The sequence below is a fragment of the Heterodontus francisci genome, chromosome 2 (assembly GCF_036365525.1).
Source record: "Heterodontus francisci isolate sHetFra1 chromosome 2, sHetFra1.hap1, whole genome shotgun sequence".
NCBI lineage: Eukaryota > Metazoa > Chordata > Chondrichthyes > Heterodontiformes > Heterodontidae > Heterodontus > Heterodontus francisci.
The window spans coordinates 16,930,959-16,946,285 of NC_090372.1; the positions used below are offsets into that span (position 1 = coordinate 16,930,959).

General features: G+C 40.9%; 1 protein-coding gene across 3 annotated transcripts in view; it reads right to left on the reverse strand.

Annotated features, from left to right (window-relative positions):
- The window catches only part of tert (telomerase reverse transcriptase), a 57,978-nt gene that overhangs the window by 4,184 nt on the left and 38,467 nt on the right, over nucleotides 1-15,327 (reverse strand). For all 3 annotated transcript variants that reach the window (XM_068055207.1, XM_068055216.1, XM_068055200.1), the window contains 3 exons: nucleotides 8,311-8,435; nucleotides 7,426-7,563; nucleotides 312-425 (listed from right to left, as the gene is read on the reverse strand). In XM_068055207.1, coding sequence (XP_067911308.1) covers nucleotides 322-425; nucleotides 7,426-7,563; nucleotides 8,311-8,435 — 367 coding nt within the window. In that variant the 3' untranslated portion in view covers nucleotides 312-321. The remainder of the gene's footprint in view (nucleotides 1-311; nucleotides 426-7,425; nucleotides 7,564-8,310; nucleotides 8,436-15,327) is intronic.

Below are 15,327 nucleotides of genomic sequence, written 5' to 3' on the forward strand. Positions count from 1 at the left end.
TGTTAACCAGAGGACACAGATTTAAGCTAATTGGCAAAGGAACCAGAGGTGAGATAAGCAGAATCATATTTAAGAAGTGTGTTATGATGATCTGGAGTGCACTGCCTGAAAAGGTGATGGAAGCAGATTCAATAATAACTTTCAAAAGGGAACTGGATAACCACATAAAGAGGAAAAGTTTGTAGGGCTATGGGTATTGAGCAGGAGAATGGGACCAATTGGATAGCTTTTTCAAAGAGTTGACACAGGCATGATGGGCTGTACGATTTTACAATGCTGTCTGCTGACAAATGAATTTTGGACCTGCATACCAGCTTCTCTTTAATCCAAGATGACAGCAAAATCTTGATGAAGAGCAGGTTCTGTTACAGACTGTAGCTGCAGGACTGTGGAGCGTTGAAGAACCCGCTGCAATTTGGTCCTGCCTTTAAATGAAAACAGGATAATTAGAATATAAAAATATAATTGAAGGAACACTTGTATCTCCCGCTCTTTTTCTTTGTACAGGGTGTTTGTAAAGTCCATGGGCAACTTTAAACTTTAATAACTCTGGATGCACACAGCATAGAGAAAACTGTAAATGGCATATGAAAGCATGATTTATAACGTTTCAAGACGATACAGTACAAATTTCTAGTCCTCAACATAACCACCGTCTTTTATAATGATATTGTTTCATGAACACTAACAAGGCATTAACATTAACTATTGTGTGACTGCCTTTAAGAGTGATGTCCCTTTAAGATTTTAGTATGCTAATGAGCTAAGTGCCAAGATGCAGCCATGTGACTACTTGCCAGAGGCACTCTGTAACTGTAACACCAAGAGGCAAGTCCTGTAAATAGTTAGCTCTGCTCTGTGTATACTCGATAACTGTTTAAAAAACTTGTTTGAGATTTTCAATCAGTTGAACTCCACGCAACTCACTTATGTTGCCAGACAACATAAAAAGCTTCTCATTACATTAACATGAAAAAAAATTATGAATTATAATTATAATTGTAAGTAGTTGTTGAAACTGGGCTAGCAAGAGGTCAGAGTGCTTAGAATATCTACGTATTCTAGAGTGGGACAGCTGACAAGTGGGTGCCATCTGCTTTTTGTGGTGTCTCATCCCTGTTCGCTTCTTCCAGGGGAAGTTAAATGGTCCCATTCCAGGAAATGGGATCCTCCCTGTCCTCCGGCATGTCTTACAAACATTAATCCCTGTAAACCCCATAGGGGTTCTCCAGTGGGAGATCTGTGGAAATCTCCAAGAAATAGCACAAACGGTTAAAATCAGCCTTTTGACCATTTCCCTCGAAGTTCCACTTATCTCCTACCAAAATTAAGGCTGGAGTTTGGGGGAGCACTGCAGAAATTCAGGACCTAGTTTTCTTACAACCAAGCTTGCTGCGTTCCAAACCACAACGCTTGCCCCTTTAAGCTAGAGCTCATGCCTTTTATTCAAGTTAACACTGACCCTGGAATTGTGTGCAGGGTCAGCACATTATGGATCACAGAATCATCCTAGAATCATAAAAGGGTTACAGCGCAGAAGGAGGCCATTCGGCCCATTGTGTCTATGCGGCTCTCTGCAAGAGCAACTCAGCTAGTTCCACACCCCTGCCCATTCCCTGTAGCCCTACAAATTTCTTCCCTTCAGATGCTATCCAACTCCCTTTTGAAAGCCACGATTCAATCTGCCTCCATCATCCTTTCAGACAGTGCATTCCAGATCCTAACTGCTCACTGTGTAAAATAAGCTCTTCCTCATGTCACCTTTGGTTCTTTTGCCAATAGCTTTAAATTTGTGTCCTCTGGTTCTCATAACCTCCACTTACTATCTGCTCTGTCGCGATCCCTCATGATCTTGACCACTTCTCTCAACCTTCTCTTCTCTAAGGAGAATGACCCAAGCTTTTCCAATATATCCACATAACTGAAGTTCCGCATCCATGGAACTGATCTCAAAAATCTTTTCTGCACCTTCTCAAAAGTCTTCACATCCTTCCTAAAGTGTGCTGCCCAGAATTTGACACAATACTCCAGTTGACGGTGAACCAGTATTTTAGAAAATTTCAGCATTACTTCCTTGCATTTGTACTTTATGCCTCTACTTATAAACTCAAGATCCCACACTCCTTTTTAACCACTTTGTCTATCTGCGCTGGTACCTTCAACGATTTCTACACAAATACTCCCAGGTCGCTCTATTCCTGCACCCCCTTTAGAATTGTATTCTTTATTTTATATTGACTTTCCTCAATCTTCCTACCAAAATATACCACTTCACACTTTTCTGCGTTAAAATGCATCTGAATTGTGTCTGCCCATTCCACCAGCCTATGTCCTCCTGAAGTCTATCACTATCCTCCTTACGATTCACAATGCTTACAAGTTTTGTGTCACCTGCAAATTTTGAAATTGTGCCCTGTATATCCAAGTCTAAATCATTAATACAGATCAAGAAAAGCAGAGGTCCTAGTACTGACCCCTAGGGAACACCAATATATACCTTCCTCCAGTCTGAAAAACAACCTTTCACCACTACTGTTTTCTGTCGCTCAGGCAACTTCATATCCATGCTGCCACCGTCTCTTTTATCCCATGGGCTTCAACTTTACGGACAAGCCTATTATGTGGCACTTTAACAAATGCCTTTTGCAAGTCCACATACACCACATCAACTACATTACCCTCATCAACCTCGTCACAATCTCAATCCAGTTAGTTGAATACAATTTGCCTTTAACAAATCCACGCTGGCTTTCCTTAATTAATCCACACCTGTCCAAGTGACTTTCAATTTTGTCCCAGATTATCGTTTCTAAAAGCTTTCCCACCATCGAGGTTAAACTGACTGGCCTGTAGTTGCTGCGCTTATCCTTACACCCTTTTTTGAACAAGGGCGTAACATTTGCAATTCGCCAGGCCTCTGGAACCAGCCCTGTATGGAAGAAGGATCGGAAGATCATGGCCAGTGCCTCTGCAATTCCCACCTTTACTTCTTTCAGTATCCTTGGATGCATCCCATCTGGTCCTGGTGACTTATCAACTTTAAGTACAGCCAGCCTTTCTAGAACTTCTGCTCTATCACTTCTTAGCCCATCCAGTATCTCAACTACTCCCTCTTTCACTATGACTTTGTGGTAGCATCCACTTCCTTGGTAAAGAAAGATGCAAAGTGCACATTTAGTACCTCAGCCATGCCCTCTGCTTCTACCTGTAGATCTCCTTTATGGTCCTTAATTGGCCCCACCCCTCCACTAACCACCTTTTACTATTTATATGCCTATAGAAGACTTCTGGATTCCCTTTCCAGGCAGCTGTTATTCTCCCATCGCTGCCCTTCTGGTCAGGCTAATGTGCAAACTGAAAATCCAGACTTCTGTTTTTAATGAAATTCTTTTGAAAGATGGGTGGGAATAATGTAACCATAATTCAGAATAAAGGCATAGAACAATAGTCATAAAGACAAATATAGTCTGTAGTTTTTGATAGGTATATACATTGAGAATGAGAAAACATGGAATAGGAAAATTTTCATTTCTCTGGCTGCTGAAATACTAAGGGAAATATTTACAGGAAGGCAATAACATCTAGATATTAACTTCCCACTTTACACAGGAGCAATAAGAGAGCTTTTAGCATGGACTGCCTCATCCAAAGTTGCACTGTCTGTCAAAGTGAGTGTGAGAAATTGATCCTGAATAGCACCTAAATTGCTTTGGTTTCTGACTTACAACTCAGAATTACAGAATTGTTACAGTGCAGAAGGAGGCCATTCGGCCCATCGTGTCTGCACTGGCTCTCCTAATGAGCATTTCACCTAGTGCCATTCCCCCGCCTTCTCCCCATAATCCTGTACATTCTTCCTCTTCAGGTAACAGTCTAATTCCCTACTGAATGCCTCGATTGAACGTGCCTCCACCATACTCCCAGGCAGTGCATTCCAGACCCAAAGCACTCGCTGTGTGAAGAAGTTTTTCCTCATGTCGCTTTTGCTTCTTGAAATCTGTGCCCTCTTATTCTCGATCCTTTCACGAAAGGAAACAGATTTTCCCTGTCCTCTATCCAGACCCCTCATGATTTTGAATACCTCTATCAAATCTCCTCTCAGCCTTCTCTTCTCCAAGGATGAGTCCCAATTTTTCCAATCTATCTTCATAACTGAAGTTCCTCATCCCTGGAACCATTCTTGTGAATCTTTTCTGTACTCTCTCCAATGCCCTCACATCTTTCCTAAAGTGCGGCACCCAGAACTATACGCAATACTCCAGCTGAGGACAAACTAATGTCAGATACAAGTTCAACATAACTTCCTTGCTCTTGTATGCTATGCCCGTATTAATAAAGCCTAGGACACTGTATGCTTTATTAACCACTCTCGCAACCTGTCCTGCCACCTTCAATGACTTATGTACATATACCTCCAGGTTCCTCTGCTCTTGCATCCCTTTTAGAGTTGTACCCTTTACGTTATACTGTCAACTGCCTTGTTTCACTGTGTCAGAAATGAAGCCTGCTGGGATGTACCTTATTACACCTATTGTTGAGGCACTATGGGAGATTGGAAATATTGAATGATAAACTGTAATGCTACAGAAACATAGGAAATTTATGGCCAGTCAATAAAGAGTGATCCAGTCTGATCCCACTTTCCAACTCTTGGTCCATAGCCCTGTAGGTTACAGCACTTAGTGCATATCCAAGTGTTTTTTAAATGCAATGAGGGTTTTTGCCTCGAGCACACTTTCAAGACATGAGTTCCAGACCCCCACCACCCTCTTGATGAAAAACAATCCTCCTCAATCCTCAAATCCCCTCTAAACCTTCTGCCAATTACTTTAAATCTATGTCCTCTGATTAATGGAAATATTTCCTTGCTATCCATTCTATCCAGGCCCCTCATAATTTTGTACACCACAATTAAATGTTCCCTCTGCCTCCTCTGTTCCAAAGAAAACAAACCCCAGCCTATCCAATCTTTCCTCATAGCTCTAATTTTCCATCCCTGGCAACATCCTCATCAATCTCCTCTGTACCCTCTCTAATATGAACACATTCTTCCAATAATGCTGTGACCAGAACTGTTAGCTGTACTCTAGCTGTGGCCTGATTAGTGTTTTAGACAGTTCTAGCATAACCTCCCTGCTCTTATACTCTATGCCTTGGACAATAAAGGAAAATATCCCATATGCCTTCTTAATGACCTTGTCTACCTGTCCTGCTACCTTCAGGAACCTGTGGACTTCAAAGTCCCTCTTTTCCTCTACACTTCTCAGTATCCTATTATTCATTGTGTATTCCCTTGCCTTGTTTGTCCCCCCTCAAATACATTACCTCACACTTCTTTATGTTGAATTCCATTTGCCACCTTCCTGCTCACCTGATCAGTCCATTGATACTTTCCTGCAGTCTACAGCTTTCTTCCTCATTATCAATGACCAATTTTTGTATCAATTGCAAACTTCTTAATCATGCTCCCTACATATATCATTGATATATACCATGAATAGCAAGAGACCCAGTACCAAGCCCTGTGGAAACTGTCTTCCAGTCACAAAAATACCTATTGACCTTTGACCCCTGAGCCTGTTAGGCCTGTTGTTATTTTATCGAACTGTGTCCAACACTTCATTTAAACATAGTAGTGAAAAATTCCTACGGCGAGAGAGTCAGTAAGGCTCTCCACTTATCATATCCATCAGTAGCTGTAAGAACCCACAATTATTGATAATGGACATTGCATAAACTGACCGCCTCTTCAGTACAAAGAGATATCACACATTAATTCACTCATGTCTTATAACAGACCTACACAAACTCTAAGAATGCACCATGACTGGTGTGAAATATTGACAAAATTGATTACTATAACCTATCTTAAGAAGGACAAATGTTGAAGGAAAGCGCTACAAAATATTTTTAAGGGTACTTGTTGCTGAAAAAGCAGAACTTTTTGCAAACTTGTCTGATAACTTTTGTTCAAAAGGAAATTAATCCTAAAAAAGAAATTAAATGCACCATCAGAACAGAAAAAGCATTTGCCAGTTTGATGACAAGGTTAAACATGCAAAACAGAAACAGAGAAATGAACAAAGAAATGGAGATAAGATAAAGCACACAAACTAATGCTTAGTTGCAACCTGGAGAATTTCCTTGGTTATCAACTAGTTAATTAGTGGAAATTTCCAAGCCTGTATTAAGAGTGTCCTTTTTATTGAAGAAGGAAGTTCATATCATACAAAGGGAAATGTTTAACTAAAATGATGTCACACAGAAGGCAATTAGGTACCATTTCACTTCCACAGTAAGTAAACTAATCAAGCATCTTTTCTGAATTAAATGTACCAAAATGAATCTTAATTACCTGTGGAAATAGAGCATTTATTACTACTGATTAGTAAACATCAGCCCGAAACACATGTGTGTACGTCAGACTGTACTAAGAGTTAAGATACCAACTTCTTTACAAAGGCGATAGGCTGGGTTTTATTACATATGTCAATATAAATAAGGTCAGGATAAAAATCCCTAAGTCGTAATTATTTAATCTATGAATAGAAACAGAACAAAATGGGAGGAACTATTCAGGAGTGTATACTATCTTAAAAGGCAAATAAAGCACATTACAGGGAAGTCCTTCGCCAAACTCTATCACTTATTCTCACAAGTTGCCAATATGCAATCGCAATCCTGTACTCCTTCGGCATTCCCACTCAAAAAAGCATCTTCCATTCGAACACAATATTTTTCCTTAATTGCATGCGAAAACCATAGAACTGTCTACACTTAGACTTCCCTGTCCCCTACGATTTTATAAGCGTTTAAAACCCAAACTTAGGGTCATGTTTTCAGCACTTTCTGATTTAGTTTGTCCTCTCAAAACCTTTTCAATCTTGGTGATGTTCCAAACTATACGTCCCTCCTATTCCCCCAAGTTTTTAAAAAGAGTTACAACTGGTATTTCAGCCTTCCTTTAGCTTGCACGGTAGTATGACTATAATAAAAGCAATTCAAAAAAAAGACAGCAAAATATGATTTAATTTAAAAAAGAACAAAGCTTCACACAAGAAGAAACAGATGAATTGGCAGATATGTTTCACAGTTTATGTTGCATGCCAGGTTTAGCTACACAAGTCAGTCATATCTCTGGTGCTTATTAGTTTTATTATATGGCCTTTCTCAATTACTCACTATCTATTCCACCAGTTTTAAACAAGGGAGTCTACAGTATATAATGGATTTCCGATGTCTAACAAACATTTTGTAAATAATACTGAACACACACACAGCTTTTACCAGCAGATTGTTTAATTTAATATTTAACTTGATCATTTTGTTCATGCCCATTATATTTCCCAAATGATTGCTGAAAAAGCAACAGAATCAAATCACTGCTCAAGAGTCAACGTGAGTGTTTCATCAACAGATACTTACAGGTTCTTAGCGGTCCAAGCAGACACTTGTAAACAGCCTTGTGATTGGACAGTTTGACAGTGAAAGCACGGCAGCACAGCCATTGGGCAGCTTCATAAGGAAAAGGACCAGAAGCATCTTTGGATCCGAGAGAAATCCCTGAAAAAAAAAGTGTCTTGTAAATTTTAATTTAAAAATCACTATTCTTCAAGACATTTTAAATAAAATAGAAAATACAATTCATTCTTGCTTGCTCCAGTGTAAGTGAACTTTTCTAATTTATCATGTATACACCAGTAAAAGTAATGACTGCTATTTTATGTATTTTCTAGTCTTTCTTTACAAATACTTACCAGAGTCACAGAAAATGCTTAATCATACTGTGACACATGTCAGTCTGGCAATGAAAGATCACTGCATAAAGTGCCACAACTTGTATTCTAACCTTTATTATGGACTATGAATTGAATAAAACCAGCTAAAAATGGATGTAAACATTATTTATTCTATAACAGGTGATTTTCTTTCAATAAGCAAAGTCAAACAACGCATTAGTTCCTCTTACTATTAAATATCTTTTTTTTTTAAATTAAAAGAAAATTGACTAAGTGGATTGGCCTCCTTTACATATTACCATTCTGATCTTTATATTCTTAAAAAGGAAATGGTATCTTCAGCAAAGTCCTGTGGCACAAGCCATGTTTCCATACAATTCTTTTAGCCAAACCAGCCTTTTGCCAAACCATCCCCAGTGTGGTAGAAACCCATTCCATCCAGAAAAAAACAGCTTTATATGATTCTGTGCTACACACAGTATATTCTTCCCACATTACATACATACCAAGCATTCTGTGGTAACCTATTTAGTCTACTGCCCCCCACCATCACTGAAGATAAAAACCTCACCTCGGTTTTTAGCTTTAAGAATGGAGTAGCAACAAACAGTCATGTCAGAGATGACCTCAAGGAAGAACGAAGGGTTGTCTCTTACTCTTTGACCAAATGGGAGCCTTAGAACACAAGCATGGAACCTAAGAGCATTGGAAATAATCAATAAAAGTGGTGTGTGTTTCTTTTTATCAATTCACATTAATGAAAGAAAAGAGAATTGGATTTTTTTTTTAGCACCTTACCATTCCAGTCAGATATCTCAAAACATTCACACGCAATGAATTACTGTGAAGTACAACATCTATTTTAGGTGCAAACACGACGGCCATTTTGTGCACAAACATGACGGCCATTTTGTGCACAGTGGAATACTACAAACTGAATTAGATTAGCAGCTTGATTCCCAGTTAACAACATGCGTTTTTACAGATCCTTTCATGCGCTCAGGACATTACAAAGCACCTCATAATCAATTAATTACTTTTTGTAGCAATAGTTAAAAAATAATTCCCTGCCCCTATAGATAACACAAGACGAGCATCAATAAATCACTTCACAAAAGCACTGGAGCTGTGTCATCAATGAACAACCTCCTCCAAATGAAAGGGAATGTTCATGGATGGAAGACTGCCATTTTTCTCTCAGCAAAGAACAGTCACTATTAATTCTACCAAGTTACAAACTACCTTTCACCATCCAGAAGTTAAATGGGGTTAATTGTGAAGAACTGAAATGCTGTATCACCGGAGTACAATATTGTCAAGAAGTGCTGTCACTGCACTGGGGATGGGGTCACAAGGAAAGGTACAAAGAGCCTTGGAACAGCCTGTACTGAAAATTCACATTAAAGCCTTTCACATTAACCTGCAGAATAGGTCTGAGCTCCAGCAAACGTTGATGTGTTGTCAAAACTTGGAACCTAAGTACTAAATGAAGATACTGTCATCCAGAGGGAACAATGAACTGAGGCTCTGTCAGCCCTTTCAGATGGGCATAAAAGATTCCATGGCACTATTCAAAGAACGGAGGGGTCTCCCAAAGTCCTGGCCAACATTGATTCCATTGATCCCTCCTCAACCAACACCAAAAATGCAAAATCTGTTCATTTATTTCTTTGCTATTTGTGAGATCTTGTGTGCAAATTAGCCGCTACGGTAACAACAGTTCAAAAAGTACGTCATCGGTTTTAAAGATTGTTGGGACGTCCTGAAAGACATGACAATCCCCTGCACTAACGGCGCTATGAGAGCTAACACGATTTGCTCGCTATACATGGTGCACAGTAAAAGCAAAAAGTGGAGAGGGAGGGGAAGGAAAGGCAATCTCTTCGCAACTGCCTCTCCTAACTGTTAGCATCGAGAATCTCAATCACTAAGATGGTCAGACTTTAAATGAGGCATGAGCAGCTGACTGAAACTGCTATAAGACCCAGCTTTGGCCAAAATCAGCAGAGCCTTTCAAATGGGCAAGTGCAGCCTAAGTACTTATTGACCTGTCTGAAATAATCGGCATGTTTAACACATTACAAGCTTTGCCTTGTAACGGACACCTAGTCTAATGGAAAATCATTCATGTCATTTGTCTGATATCTGCAGCTGCCCATGCTGAGTGCAGATGGTGCAAGTATAATACTGCATACAAATGCAGTTCTTTCTAGAAGTTAAAGGCAACAGAAAGTTGTCTTAGGACAGCAGGGAAAGCATCACAATATAACTAATTCTTATGTCTATTTTGGCTACAATGGATTTCCCATCATTGACATCAGAATGCAAATTTAGCCATTACTGAGTTGCTCACTGGGATATAAAACTGGATTGGAATAAGATTTGAATGCACAGTAGTGGTTTTATGTTGCTCTCAAAATAAATGCAAACAGGTTAACTTTTGATGCAGCTTTTCAAAGTGCAATAGATTCATTAGTTGTGCCAACGTACACTAGCATAACCAGAACACAGCTTTTGCTTTGCTTTAATTTCAGACATGCAAACCGAGACACAATTGTAGCAAATCATTCCATCCTACATGTGCCTATTAACTGGTTTAAAAAAAGTGTTTGTATTTCCTGAAACAGTTAACTGTTCAATTTTTATACTCCATACAAAGACAGACATTGTTAAATGTTACTTTGTTAAACTGACTTTTTAAACAAAGTCCTGCCCCTCCAACTCACTGGCAGTTTAACCAATTAGGACATTTGTACAAAATCAGTCTGGAAAATAAGTCAATTTTCACACAATAGAACTGCTAATGCCCCTGAAGACTATATAAACAATCAATGTAAAACCTGCATGATGAGTCCTGAGGTTCTTGCTATAGTTCTAAACATTAAAGTTCAAGTGAATGATCATGGAGGCAAACAAAGCTGTTAAATTGTTAACCGTCAATACATTTTTTTTTAAAGAGGGTTATAAAATGCTAATCAATAACACATTCAGTAAAGTAAACTTAAATGCTAACTAACTTCTTAAAAAACCAGGATTAAAGTCAACTCCATTCCGAACGTTGCTCATTGATTCAAGTTGGAATAGATTGAAGAGGGATAATTGGTGCAGTACATTCCACTCCACTCCACTCCCCACAACTGAGCAGCAGTGCTAGCAAGCATCTTCCATTACATTCCATCACATCTGGAGTATTGTGTGCAGTTTTGGTCTCCATATCTCAGGAAGGATGTTCTTGCTATGGAGGGAGTACAGCAAAGGTTCACCAGACTGATTTCTGGGATGGCAGGACTGATGTATGAACAGAGATTGGGTCGATTAGGCTTATATTTGCTAGAGTTTAGAAGAATGAGAGGGGATCTCATAGAAACCTACAAAATTCTAACAGGACTGGACAGACTAGATGCAGGAAGGATGTTCCCGATGGTGGGGGAGTCCAGGACCAGGGGTCACAGTCTAAGGATAAGGGGTAAGCCATTTAGGACTGAGATGAGGAGAGATTTCTTCACCCAGAGAGTGGTGAACCTGTGGAATTCTCTACCACAGAAAGCAGTTGAGACCAAATCATTAAATATATTCAAGAAAGAGTTAGTTCTTAGGGCTAAAGGGATCAAAGGATACTGGGCGAAAGTGGGAACAGGGTACTGAGTTTGGATGATCAGCCATGATCGTATTGAATGGTGGAGCAGGCTCGAAGGGCCGAATGGCCTACTCCTGCTCCTATTTTTCTATATTTCTATGACCTCAGTCCTCTCAAGTGAACATGTTACAATTGAGGGTTGTTTGTATTAGGCTGGCAGTGTATACTAAAAGACTACTGTCCAGGGACAGTAGCTTGATCATGCCTTTGGGCAGAGCACAGAAAGGAAATGCTGACAGGGCATACTGCACACAGGAAACAGAAACTGTGGATTTTCCTTTCATTAAAGTGAATTGTCCATTTACTCTGGGACCATCTGTTAGTCCTAATGATATTGGTTTGTTTTAAGGCAGAGACAGGAACACGTGAGTAAAGTCAGGGATACAGAAATCAAGTGAATTCCCAGCTTGTGTCAAATCACAGGATTTATTCCCAATGCAGCCTGGTTACACAGGACGTCTATGTGAGATGATTCAAAAGTCATTTCTGTGTCCCAGTTACAGGACAATGGGAGGTGTACAGCAGGTAGTTTTCTCCATAAACACAGAGAGTTCAAAGATTGCAGATATTTTACCAGTATGTGCATTTCTGAGACGTTCACAAGCTCCACATGGACACTAGTATAATATACTATTCTTTGGCCTCCTTGACTCGAGAGATAATGGGTAAGCGCCTAGAGGTGGTCAGTGGTTTGTGAAGCAGCGCCTGGAGTGGCTATAAAGGCCAATTCTAGAGTGACAACTCTTCCACAGGCGCTGCAGATAAAATTGGTTGTCGGGGCTGTTACACAGTTGGCTCTCCCCTTGCACTTCATTCGTTTTTCCTGCCAACTGCTAAGTCTCTTCGACTCGGCACTCTTTAGTCCCGCCTTTATGGCTGTCTGCCAGCTCTGGCGATCACTGGCAACTGACTCCCACGACTTGTGATCAATGTCACAGGACTTCATGTCGCGTTTGCAGACGTCTTTAAAGCGGAGACATGGATGGCCGGTGGGTCTGATACCAGTGACGAGCTCGCTGTACAATGTGTCCTAGGGGATCCTGCCATCTTCCATGCGGCTCACATGGCCAAGCCATCTCAAGCACTGCTGGCTCAGTAGGGTGTATATGCCCAGCATATACACCCTACTGAGTATACTTAGGCCTCAGCTAGAGTACTGTGCCAAATTTTGGGCACCACACTTTAGCACAACTGTCAAGGCCTTGGAGAGGGAGCAGAGGAGATTTACCAGAATGACACCAGGAATCTGGGACTTCAGTTATGTGGAGAGACTAGAGAGGCTGAAACTGTTCTTCTTAGAGCACAAAAGGTTATAGGGTGATTTAATAGAGACATTCAAAATTATGAGGGGTTTTGATAAGGTAGATTGGGAGAAACTGTTTCCATTGGCAGGACAGTCTGTAACCAGAGACCACAGATATAAGGTATTTGGCAAAAGAACCAGAGGGGAGATAAGGATAAGTTTTTTTATGCAGAGTTATGATGATCTGGAATGCACTGCCTGAAAAGGCGAAGGAAGCAGATTGAAGAGAAACTTTGAAAAGGGAATTGGTTATGCAGTGAAAACAATGATAAACGGACACTTACTGAGAGGCCTAAATAACTTACTTGATGAAATACACAAGAGGCACTCTGAAACCACGGACACTTGCAAATTACGAACCAATGCACCATGCCCTTTTACAACTTAAAAAACAGGCGTCATTCTACCTCCCCTTCAGTTCTTATTCAGTTGCCAATTGCACTGGGATCTACTGTGTAGTGTAACTTTACGCTTTCAGCCCAATGATGTCACACTCCCCTCCCCCACCGACACAGAGAGCGGGACCGGCTAATGTGTCGCAATCACTCGATGGGCGGAAACTGGTGGGCCTCAGGAGTTGGCAAGAGATGGAAACTGGGGAATGGGGACTGGGATAGGAAAGATGAAGACTGGGTAATGGGGGCTGGGATAGAGAGAGATGGAGAATAGAGGCTGGGATAGGAAAGATAAAGACTGGGGAATGGGGGCTGGGATAGAGAGAGATGAAGACTGGGTAATGGGGACTGGGATAGAGAGAGATGGAGAATAGAGGCTGGGATAGGAAAGATAAAGACTGGGGAATGGGGGCTGGGATAGAGAGAGATGGAGACTGGGGAATGGGGACTGGGATAGGAGAGACAGAGACTTGGAGCTTGTGATCAGGTGTCAAGTGATCCGACTTCAGGTGCTCAAACATCATATTCAGCTGTCATGTAGTCAAACCTCCAGGATTTCCTCCGACCTGTGTTGGTGACCCTACTCATCAGCCTCCCAAATCACGGAAAGCGCGTGCAAACTAAGAAAGCAGTCTTCCGTTCCTTTCCCACACCGTGCCCATACACTCTTTCAGCGGCTCCTGGCAGCTCCTCTCCCCCTGACCCTGCCATTGGCTTTCCCTTGGCTGCACCTGCTTCTTTGAGGTGCTTTGGCTTTGTGGAATGATGGCGGAAGACTGTCTCTGGGCTCGTTCTCTGCTGCTCTGTAGAGAGATGGACAGGTTGGAGAGTCCCAGCCAGCAGTCAATGTCCCTGCAGACTTGCTGCTCAACCAGAAAACTACAGTTTCACTGCTACACACGATGTGACCTGTTGTGTTTTCCATCCTAAATATTCTCAATCGTTCTAAGACTTGCCATTGGAAGCTTGAATACACCAGCACAACCTGTCATCACACTTCCCCTTATTTTTTGTCCAGTGGCTGTGGTTTGAAATGAAAGGGAAATTTAGACTGCAAAACTGTTAAGAGCTGAACGCTGGTGTGTTACAGATGGCTCTTAGCATTGTTGCAGCTGACTAGATGCCAACAATAATCTCAGCTCATTCTGAAAAATTTTTGGAAAAAAATTAATACAAATAATAATCATTTTGAAACTAACAACTCCTACAAAAAAAAGACAGTTGATGCCAGTCCCTTAGATGTCCACAATTTACCGGTTTGATTGTATACTTGAAAAGGAGAAATTTATAAGGCTATGGGAATAAGGGATTGGAACTAATTGAATAGCTCTTTCAAAGAGCCAGCAGAGACACAATGAGCTGAATAGTCTCCTTCTGGGCTGTACGATTCTAGTTAGTGTCAGATCCTTTTGTGTAAAAGCACAGAATCACAGCATCAATACTGTAGATTAATGTATAACCTGGGCTCACATATCGTGGGACACGATGCTGGCAGAGGAACCCAGCAATTCAGGCTCTACTTGATCTTTAACACACTGTAAAAAAAAGTGGGTAGAACAGAAGAATGCCAGGATCGCATGTCTGTGATGTGTTACTTTCCCCAAGAAAGGAAGAATTTATAGTGTGCCTTATTATGTCAAAGCTCGTCACAAGGATTATTGTAGTTACCTGTCTCACAGAAATATCCTACAAACAGCTGGTGAGATGAACAGTTCGTCTGCTTTTGGTGGTATTGGAGATGGATGTTGGTCAGAACATCAGAAGAACTCCCTGTATTCTTAGTGGGATCAGAGTGAGAATTCATACATCCACCGCAACAGGAAGACAGGGCCTTGGTTTAACGTGATCTGAAAGACTACACTTCAGACAATGTAGTACTCTCCTAATGCCACAATTAGGCTATATCTATATGCAATGTTACTATTTTATAACCTTGGGTGTATGGGACAGGACAGACATTGCAGATCAAAGTGATTTTTAGAAATCTGCCCTATAAGGTAAATTCATATTCAAACACACTATTTGGGTAATGTAGATAAGCACGAGTGCCACAAAATGTCCTGACAGTTAGTGTTTCAGGTTGATGGCCTTTCATCAGAACTATTCATTGACCTCGAAGCAGCCAACATCCCCAGCATATACACCCTACTGAGCCAGCGACGCTTGAGATGGCTTGGCCATGTGAGCCGCATGGAAGATGGCAGGATCCCCAAGGACGCATTGTACAACGAGCTCATCACAGGTATCAGACCC